Here is an 11,172-nt window from a genome sequence, read left to right on the forward strand (position 1 = left end):
CGCTTATAAATTTGTGCTTGAAGATGAATGCCTTGTGTGTTAATGAGACGATGATGATTCGGTAAGGATACTAATATACTAAGTCTTGAATCGCTCCCGCGTAAATCCAATTTTACCTACACAGACATCATTTATTAAAGCTTTATTTTGATAATAATAAAATGTTACGGTTATAGCCCCTAAAAAAAATGTCAAAAGGGAAGTGAATTAAACACCTCTGAAAATTGATACTCAGCTGCAGCACCATTTACACCGCTTGTTAGAAATTATGCTGTGATATTCAATAGGAATAGACTTTTTCAATGGTTAGGTAGCTTTCTACAAAGTGGACACAATTATGAAAACATTCTCCATTTTTAATTAAAAGATTTTGACTTCAAGCTGCCTCATACTTATCTAGCATACTACATGATACAAGGTTGAAGGTTCCCTTGGGGATAGATTTACAAATTATGAGCAAATCACACTATAGACCCTCCCTCCCATTTTCTCTAATATTGATTAATTTTATGGGGAAAAAAAGGCTTCTATATATCATTCCCTTGTTCGACATCCTAGGTTGACCGCTAATTGTTATGATTCCCGAACTGTCCCTATTTGCCTTTTCGAACCAATTTAGATCGAGAGGATACAGAAGTCATATTCTTAGAAGTGCTTGAGGTTTCTGAATAATGCAATGCTTGCTTCAAGCTTTCTACTATTTGACTCATGGATGGCCTTTGTTCAGGATTCTTCTTTAAGCAGCTATCTGCCAACTTGGCTATTTTACGAGCTGCGCTAAGAGAATATTGGTTCTTGAGACGCGGGTCCATTATGGTGCTGAATCCGCTACTCTCAGCAGGGTATATTGTAACCCACTCTAAAAGCTTTTGTTCCACTGGCGGAAGGTTCCTTTCCAATGCCCTCCTTCCTGTGATGATCTCATAAAGTACCACACCAAAACTCCAAATGTCATTCTGAGCTTTGAGATGACCTGTTCTAACATACTCCGGGGCAGCATATCCCTCTGTCCCAACTACCTGATATAACAAAACATGATAAGGAAGTCATTGGTGTAAACACATTGTTAGAATGTTTATAAGTTCAAGAATACCAAATAGCCAAAACTAGCATTTGTAATTTGAATGACGCATAAATTGCGTAGTAGTGTAAGTGTTGGGCGGATAAGAGGAGCTCGTGCCGGGAAGAAACCACCAATCATAGGAAAATATTTTTGATGCATCAGATGTACTCAACATATTCGAAAAAATCCTTCTTTTGGAAAAAAAAATGTACCTAGTTAGGTACATCTAATGCACCAAAATTTTGTTCCAACTATAGGTTATTTGAGCAACAACATTAAGTGGACTCGAAACACCATAATCAAATCCAAAACCTTAAGACATTAGATATATGGATCATTCACTTATATGATGCTCACTTAGTCCATTCTTAATCAATATGATATTTGATTAAGTTATATAAATTAGCACTTGAGAATAACTTACCGCAGTAGATACATGAGTCTGATCACCTTTTGGACCCTCCCGAGCAAGACCAAAATCTGAGAGCTTGGGATGGAAATTCGTGTCCAATAGTACATTTGAAGATTTGAAATCTCGGTAGATCACCTTCCCAATTTAAAATTAAAGAAAAAATATGGTCACCTAAGCTAATCGATATGGTCAACAAATGTCAAATACTTTGCAAGTAAGACGTACCTGAACCTCCAATCCCTCATGTAGATAATGTAATCCTTGAGCAGCACCGAGCATGATCTGCAACCTTGTTCTCCAAGGCAAGTGAGGTAAAGAACGATTGAAAAGATGATCTTCTAGGCTCTTGTTGGGCATGAACTCATACACCAACAGCCGTTGGATTCGTCTTTCCCCATCTACAGAGCAGTATCCCAAAAGCTTAACCAAATTCGGGTGATTAACTATGCTGAGAAATTGAACTTCTGCAAGCCATTCTTTATGCCCCTTTACAAGGTGGACAAAAAAGACAAACATGAGAATGCAGGTTTATTTGTAAAATTCAAGTATTGCCATAATTCAAAGACACCATAACATAATTGACGCTTTAAAACATCTTAATCAAAAACCTTTTAAGGCATTGAGTTCATAATCAATTCCGAAAGCAAAGTGGGTTAGAGTGCCTCTCATATGAATTCCCAACAATAATAGTTATCAAATCCACAAATCATGCACAAAACAGTAACATAAGCAAAAAAAAAAAAAAAAGGGAGCATGAAGAGAACAAAAGATAGTGAAACAGGTATGTATACCTGGTAGCCAAACGTGTTAAGTTTTTTTATTGCAACCACAATTGAATCACCTTGTCCACCTTCAGAACTAATTGTTCCTCTATATACCTTCCCAAAGCCCCCTTCTCCAATCTTCAGCATCCTATTGAAACCATGTGTTGCATCCACGAGTTCTTGCAAAGTAAAAACTCTGAAATTGTGTTCTTTCTCTTTGTACAATTCTTTTAAACTCCTTGGCGATGATAGCGAACTGGTGGACTTAGTTGCTCGATTCAAAGCCTGATTTTTCTTCTTGCTTGGGTTTTTTAATTCTGGGTCGGATTTGGATTTTTGTTTGAAGAATAAACACTTCATTTTCTAATCATCAAGTTACGAAATTTCCTGAGGAACAGAAGCAGAGTTGGAGAAAAGCTGAAGGGAAACGAGAACAGCAGAATCTAGAAAGGTTGAGAATTTGGCCAGCTAATGGAAACAAATGAAAAGCCCAGGTGAAGAAAATGGGAGCTTGTGACGAAATATATACTAAAATGAAATGAAGAATGAAAGTTAAGAAAATGAATTGAAGGTTTGAAACAGAAGCAAGAAGGAAAAACACATAAAGAAATGGAAATCCCGAATTTTAAAGGGGATTTGTTCCTTGAAGAGACAGAAATCGAATGATGACAGGGATGGGAGTTATGACAAACAAGGAAAAAACCGCGTAAGAGAACCCGCGTGCAGGTTTAGAGAGATAGAGACTAGAGAGAGAGAGAGTGTTTGTTTGTTTGTGTGAACTTCGAAAAAGTTAAGAATGATTAAGGCAGAAGTGAGAGTTATGAAATTATGATACGTCGGTTCAACACAAGACTAAAAAGTTAAATAGACCTTTCAAACTTGGAAGGTACTTTGGCGTCCAGAGCGAGCACCAAGTCCGCACGACAGGGTCGTGTAATGGGCCTGGGTTTCACATTATGACATTGACTATATTGACGAAACACAGGACCTGACTCACCTGAGAGGCTTGTTCCCATAAAATTAATGAAACTGTTTGGTATTTAGTCAATTCAACTCTTACGGTTGGATTACTACAGCATTAATCAGGAATTGGTGTAATTAATCAAGAAATATATAATACGGGTCACGTGGGAAGATTATAATTATATAAAAATAAATTAACAGTTATGATTTCGTAATTATTTATTTTAATATTTTTTCTCTCACCTCCTTTATTATCATTAATCTATCTTTGTATGGTTATGATTTTTCACATGACATGGTCGTGTAAATTTTCACATGAGAGGATCTAGAAGAAAAAATCGATACAAATTAATGAATAACTGGTTCGGTTTAGTACATTTTTTTTATCAAATAATTAGCTTATGTGATGTTGTTTTGAGATCATTTTTTATAAAATTAAATGATATCATTTTTTTTCGTGGGCAAATGATATCATTTTAAATACTATGTCATGTATTGATTTATTTTTAAATATATTTTTAATATTATGAACTTATAAATACTATATTTATTGTTAAAAAATTTAAATATGTTGCCATATAACTTGATTATGAGTCTATTACTTTATTGGTATATTAATTTAATATTTAATGTAATGTATAAAATTAAAAATATATGTATTAAATTATTTACTCATTCAAGTGAAATTAAATCAATAAATCACCCCCACCAAACACGTTAATATATTTTGTGATTCAATAATAGATGTAGTATTTGAAACATTAATAAAGTATATATTTTTCATGTGTGATTTCACATCACCATTAAAATAATTGCTAATATTTTTTCCTTTCATTTTTTATTACTGTTGTTTTTCTATATATATATATATATATACAATAGTAAAAATTGAACACATAATCTAATATAAATTGATATTGTTTTTTTATTAATGGTTAAATTTTTTTTTGCATAACCTGATAATGTAAAATTATACCGTTTTAGTTTTTATTTTTCACATCTCCTAAATTTGCAGAGCACAAGTTTTTAGAGTTACCACAGCTTTACGTAGAAACGAAAACATGATCGGGACATTTTTAATATTTAAATAACGAGTGAAATTAAGGTCCAATGTCAATTGTCAAGTTACAAAAATTTATATATAAGACCTATCCTTTTATTAAGGTCCTTTTATTGTGTATAAATAATGTACGAGGTGACTTATCCTCCTTTTATTGTGTATAAACAATGTATAAATAATGCACGAGGTGACTTATCCTTTTATTGTGTATAAACAATGTACGAGGTGACTTATCCTCCTTTTAGCTTTTATATGAGTTATATGCTTGAATATTTCATTACTATCCTATGAGAGATTTGTAATTACGTATGATTCCGTCTAGGCTTTATTTATATTGTATGTTTCATTTATGGGTTTAGTGTTCCTTGATATAAAGATATTTTATACACTTCAAAACAATATCATTTTAGATTAATTGAGAAATATTTAACCCTTCATTTATCATTTATTATCAAACTTTGAAGTACTAAATTACATAAAGTTATTTTTTATTTTAATTCATGTTGCACTCATTAAATTGAATTTTTTATTTAGCATTTCATTATTAAATTTTTATATTGTTAAGATATAAAATTTAAAATTTTTGTGATAATCATCACATGACCAACTCTTTAAAAAAACTTAAAGCATTGGGCGAAGATATATGTATGATTTTATTATATTTTTTCTTAACACGTTTGCTCATGCAATAAAATTTTACACTTTGAAACATAGATAATGCATGTGCCTATTTTTTGTTTTTTATTTTCAAATTCAAATATTTTAGATAAATGAAGGTATAAGAATCGAAATTTGGAATTTATTTATTTTTTGAGATAAAACTTTGGAATTTGGATCAGTTGATTATTATTATTATTTTAATACAAGATCAGTTGATTATAAGCTCAAATACAATGTCCCACAACTAATTTTCTTAAAAGCTCAAATAATTAGGAAAAAATATATATAAATTTAAAATATATATTATTACTTATTATATCTCTTATCAATAATTTAAAATTTTGTTTAATTATTATATTAAATTATTACTTATTATATCATATAATATTAAAATTAGTTAATTATCAGGTTTAACTACCATGAATATGGATTTTTTACCCGATTTGCATTGATTTTAGGAAAATCTTTTTCCTATGTTGATGCAGATAAATAATCTTATATTAGTGAAATAAATTAATAAAAGGGACTTACAATGATTGAAAAGAGAAAAATTAAAGATGGAATCTATCTTTAGTATATGTGTCATTTAGAAAGATGAATTATCTCAGCTTGAATGAGATAAATATAACCTTTTTTATTTTAAATCCAAATTAAGTTTCCTTTTTCAGCTCACTTCATCACTATTTTATTCTTTTGATTAATTAGGCGTAGGGCATTTGAACTCTATGCCTGCCACTGCTATTCTGACGTTGGCGGCTTGACGCCACTTCTCTTTTTTGGTCAAATTATAAGATCCGATTTCCGAAGATACTCCGGGGGACTAAGCTGTTCACAATGTTGACGATGATGTACAAAGGAATAATAATAATATGAAAATAGCATTTCATGCCAATAAATAGGGATTTTTTAAAATGATCCGAGTTTATTTTCTTACTGTGGTTCTTTTTCTATTTTTAGAAAAATATGTTTCTTTTTTTGTCTCTCACTTCTTTAAAAATTCTCTCTCACTCCCTTTTCTAGAGGCGTAGATAGCTGACATTAATGGCCTAACTAACATACTCTAAGTAGTAAAACATTGCAGATGGTAATTGTGTTTTAAAAGTCTTATATAGGTATTTTAGTAGAGGGGAAATTTTTTTGTGCTTATAAATCACGATTATGTTGAGAAAATAAATTTTTTAAAAATATTATCAAAAAGTTGTTTGATAAGTCAAGATATTCTCAGAAATATTAGCTGAAGCTTATTAATTTTATGTTTGGTTGATTGTCAAATATTACTGAAAATATGCACGAGTGATTTTACAAAAACAACCTCTATGAATTTACACCAAACCATCATATCCCTTGTTCTGCCTTTCAAACTTCAGCCATTGTCTCCCTCTATGCTTTACTTCATGGCAAGATTTGTTTCTTTCAAATTGTATGGAGTTCCAGAGATCATTGGAACTCCATGTTGAGTTGTTTAATTGAGTTGTTTCCTAGCGATCATTTTTCTCATCTTCTGAAATCATCAAACAGAGAAAGATTATTACTGAAGGCTGCAAAGATAAGCAAAAACTCAATGACTCCGAGCTTGAATTGAACGAAGACTAAACAATACTTAAAATTTGAGACAGAGAGCTTTAATACGCTTGGACTGTGTCCTTCGCTTCTTGCTCGAGCGCGATGACATCAACGTCATCATTGTCGGAATAATCAAGTTGATCAAACTCTCTGATCCTTTTTCGACATCAACATTGCATGAGAATTTGCCAGCACTAAACCATAAAGCGCGCAAAGAATCAGAGGGGAGAAGGAGAGAGAAGAACCAGGAACGATAGAAAAGATAGGGGTAATTTTATCATAAAAATCTTGAAAAATATTGCCACAAGGTGGAAATCTCAAAATACCACATATCCAATAGTATTCTTTAATGGAATTTTGCTTCACAAAAATAAATCTAGAGATTTTAATTTTTCCAAGAAAATTTTCATAATTCACATGCCAAATGTGAGTAAATAAAATTACCAAGGTCAGTTTCTCACGAATTTAAAATTTATCTGCGTACCAAACACCCCTGTAATCTATGGATTCGCTCAATTAGTATCACGTGTAATTGTAGGTTATCACTTATCCAATTGGCAATGAATGTGTTCATGGTTGATTTATGATTGCAAGTGTTAGGTTGGATATTCAAATTTTCTTAACTTCTTGTTAAAAAATATTTTAAAAAGATTAATTGTTTTCACAAGAGTTGTTTATTTATTCTTATATTCTTATTTTTTTAAATAATTCATATTTGATTTATTATAAGGCTGTTTAAAAAGAAATCAAATGAGGTCTATAATTTAGCCTCCGTGAAATTAACAGCCAAACTCAAACTCAAAATATTTTATAGAAATAAGATATTCATACCACTATTTTTTCTACTACCAATCCATTATCACACTAATCACCAATGGATCAAATTTTTCAACAAAAAATGGGCTGAAGCGAGGGAAAAAGTTGTTGAAAAATTTGATCCAATAGTGATTACAATGGTAGTAGATTGATAGTAGAAAAAAGTAATAGTATGAATATCCTCTCTCTCTCTCTATATGTATATATATATATATATATATATATATATATATATATATATATATATATATATATGGGGTTTACATTTCTGCAGCTGCTATACGTGCAGCAATCAAATACTTGCCATATATATACTTGAAAGTATTAAATGCGGGGAATCATAACCATACAAAGGATGAAAGCATTAAATGTGAGGAATTATAACCATACACATGTCGTTGTTGTATGTAAAGCGGCTGCAGAAATGATTTTACCTATATATATATATATATGACTTATTTATACTAAAAGTCAGTCCAACCTATTTGTTTCCCAAGGTAGGGGTGTATATAAGTCAAATTGAACTTTTTGATGAACTGAACCGAATTGGTTTCAACGGTTTGAAAACGGTTCGGTTCGGTCGAATTGAATTGAATTTTTTGAAGAACTGAATCGAATTGATTTAAACGGTTTGGTTTGGTTTGAAAACGGTTCGGTTCGGTTTGAAATCGGTTCCAGTCGAACCAATTATAAAAAGATAAGAAAAAAATTAAAGAAATAAAGTAATACAACGGTTCTGTTCGGTCTGAAGAAACTATTTCGGTTTAATTTGAAAATGGTTCAGTTCAGTTCTTGAACTGGTCACTAAAAATGAGTTCAGTTCATGAACTAATTTTCAAAAATTGATTATTTTAAGTGCAATTCGGTTCAGTTCAATTTTTTGGTTTTTTTACACACCCCTATTCCAATATATGACTTAGAGAAAAAGCTTTCTAAAGGAACAATGTTAAAGTATTGTTTCTTTGTCAATAATAATTGATTCAAATGTTAAGGATTTTATCTCGCTTAACTATTAAGTCTCGAGTTCGAATGAAAAAAATATAATTTTGAGAAAATTGCTACTTATATAGATCCGATGGAAGGTTAGTCTAGTCAGAAATGTCAGATTTTCAATGAACTAGTAAACTGATTTAAAAAGTAAAAAAGATAAACTTTGTATCTTTTGGAAGATGCGTCGCTATTTTTGTACGTCTTTGGCGCTTTGAATTTTTTTTTTTCATCGCGGTAAAAATTGGTTCAAACTTCAAAGGCGAGAGGATTTAAAATATTTCGAGTGTCAAACCATTTTAAGGAAGTAGTATGCAAAAGAATCAAAAAAATTAAATTGAACTGTGAAATAAACTTAACTGTTATTAAAATAATTGATTTTTGAAAACTATTTCATAAACCCAAGTGGATTTTAAAGAATCAGCGTAAGAATCGAATCGATTTTTAGAAATCAGTTCAAGAATCAAACTGTTTTTGAATCGAACTGAATCAGTTTCAAACAGAATTGAACTGTTTTATCTCTTTTTTTCTTTAATTTTTTTCTTTTCCAGTATATTCAACCCGAATCGATTTCAAATTGAATCGAATCAGTTTTGAATCAAACCAAATCAGTTTCGAACCGAACCATTTTCAAACTGAATCGAACTAATTTTCAACCGAATCGAACTAATTTTCAACCGAATCAAACATTCCTAACTGAATCATTTAAACCAATACAATTCAGTTTTTCAAAAAAATTCAGTTAAATTCAACTTATATACACCCCTAATATTAAGTGCATTTATTGGCAGCTTTGCAAAGAAGTGTAGTTTTAGTTATGATTAACATATGGCTGCCGAGTGATGCAAATAGTACACATTACTAAGACGCCACCTCCAAAGCACTGATACGTGAAATTTGGAGAATAATGAGTGTCGGACACGTGTCGGACACCGACACGCATTCGACACGTAGTTGATTTTTTCTGACATGTTGACTATTCCGACACGCGATTTTGACCGTGTCCGACACGGTCAAAGGGTACAAATGTAAAAATTTTGAAATTTTTATAAAATTAAAATAAATTTAAAATAAAAATAAAAAAAAAATTTTAAAAAAAAAACATTTGGTCGAACAATTTTGAGCCCTAAATCAGACCAGACCCCCTTCCGTCGTTCTTCCTCACCTTGTCGTCCGTCAATGCTCTTCGAGGTGTGTTCTTCATTCTCAACCAACCCTTCAAGGTGAACACGGTACAGTTCGGTGGGCATCGCTTGTCTTCTTCATCGTGTTCAACTATTCAGGTCTTATTTTCTTCTTCGTTGTTTCTCTACTTACAAACATGCTAACATCCTCAATCTGATTTTACTGTTTGTTCCAACAATTACAAGTTATAACTTGTTGTTGTACCTGAATACTAGTTTGGGTAACATCCTCTATACTTGTTGGCTGTTGCTATACGCACATGTTTAATTTTACTGTTTGAAAAATTTGATGCATACAACCTGTTTGAAAATTTTACAAGTTATAAATTCTTCGTTTACTTGTTGCTGTATTTTTGGTTTATGTTGGTATTCAAATACTTGTGGACTTAGAAGGTAGTGTAAGGGTATTCGCACAGGTCACTAAAAGCTAGGGTTGTCAATATGGGTTGACACGACACGAATTTGACACGACACGAATTCGACACGACACGAATACATCAACACGAACACGACACGAATTTTCATTCGTGTCAAAATCTTCAACACTGACACGACACGAATTTTTTGCGGGTTGACACGACACGACACGAATAACACGCAAAATAGGGGACAAAACGGTAATTAACAAAAAAAATTAAAAAAATAGATCGAAAATAAATAAAAAATTAAAAAATAATAATAAAAAAATTAAAAAAATAAAAATTAAAAATAATACGGGTCGACACGAATACGAATTCATAAACACGAACACGACACGAATTTTTTGCGTGTCATTTTTTCCAACACGAACACGACACGAATTTTTTTACGGGTCAACCCGAACACGAATTTTCGTGTCGTGTCGCGGGTCGACCCGCGTGTCAAAACCCATATTGACACCCCTACTAAAAGCACATAAATGTCTACAAATGCAAATGTAAAGGTCAGAAGAAGTTCAAGTATACCGATATACAATAAAGTTTATCAGTGTTAAAAAAATAAGTGTTGCATAAATAATGAGACAGCTTGGAATTGTCGATTGACAATACTTCTATTGCACCTAAATCAGACAATGATATCAACAAAAAAGAACAATACAAATAGATTCAGCTTTAAAACAAATTTTAAGAGTATGGTAATAATGAAATTGTGCTGGTTAAGAGAGTGGTTTCTTGTAGTGTACCTAAATTAAAGGGAATAAGGATCACTTGGCAATTATAAATACTATTAAAAGAGGTTAAATTACTTACTTAATCCTTAAAGTTTCACAAAAATTCAATTTAGTCCCTTTAGTTCAGATTTGTTTTAAGAAATGGCAATTGGAGCTGCTAACCTGTCTAGGAGCTCATATTCATAGGAGAAAAGCATCACCAAGTGGGTGATTCAAAACCAAACAATTATTTTGTTACTTTGAATTTTGTATATATTCTGAATTTTCTAAAACAGTGGCTGTTCCTGATAGACCAAAATCATATAGCATGCAAGCCTTAAATGCTTGATCTAAATGGGGCCTTAAGACACTAAATCCACAATCTTTTCTTATGAATATATTATATATATTAAAAATATTATTTTATATCAAAACGTGTCTTAACGTGCCAAAATTTAGTATTTTTTAGAATTAACGTGTCGGAGTGTCATGTCGTGTCATATCCCGTGTCCCGTGTCGGTATCGGTGCATCATAGGACGCCACTATATAATGCACAGTTTATGGGCAAAA

The 11,172-nt window shown here is 31.6% G+C and overlaps 1 protein-coding gene across 2 annotated transcripts; it reads right to left on the reverse strand.

Moving 5' to 3' along the window:
* Positions 1-342: 342 nt before the first annotated feature.
* Positions 343-10,924, reverse strand: LOC133289903 (probable serine/threonine-protein kinase PBL19). Of its 2 annotated transcripts, XM_061487931.1 has the most exons (5): positions 10,916-10,924; positions 2,267-2,602; positions 1,701-1,961; positions 1,488-1,610; positions 343-1,019 (listed from the first exon to the last, which is right to left on the reverse strand). In XM_061487931.1, the coding sequence occupies exons 1-5, from the start codon at positions 10,922-10,924 to the stop codon at positions 594-596; spliced, it is 1,155 nt and encodes a 384-aa protein (XP_061343915.1). In that variant the 3' UTR covers positions 343-593. The 2 variants fall into 2 exon arrangements, with proteins under 2 accessions (XP_061343915.1, XP_061343914.1); XM_061487930.1 differs by lacking the exon at positions 10,916-10,924 and having other exon boundaries at positions 2,267-3,009.
* Between the last annotated feature and the right edge of the window lie 248 nt (positions 10,925-11,172).

The sequence above is a fragment of the Gastrolobium bilobum genome, unplaced genomic scaffold, assembly GCF_033153095.1.
Source record: "Gastrolobium bilobum isolate Gb01-03AN ecotype WA unplaced genomic scaffold, APGP_CSIRO_Gbil_v1 utg16824, whole genome shotgun sequence".
Taxonomy (NCBI): Eukaryota; Viridiplantae; Streptophyta; class Magnoliopsida; order Fabales; family Fabaceae; genus Gastrolobium; species Gastrolobium bilobum.

Coding starts and splice junctions, on each gene's coding strand:
- LOC133289903 (XM_061487931.1), bottom strand. Junction 1,962..2,266: donor TTAACACGTTTGGCTACCAG/GTATACATACCT, acceptor CACCTTGTAAAG/GGGCATAAAGAATGGCTTGC. Junction 1,611..1,700: donor ATGAGGGATTGGAGGTTCAG/GTACGTCTTACT, acceptor TAAATTGGGAAG/GTGATCTACCGAGATTTCAA.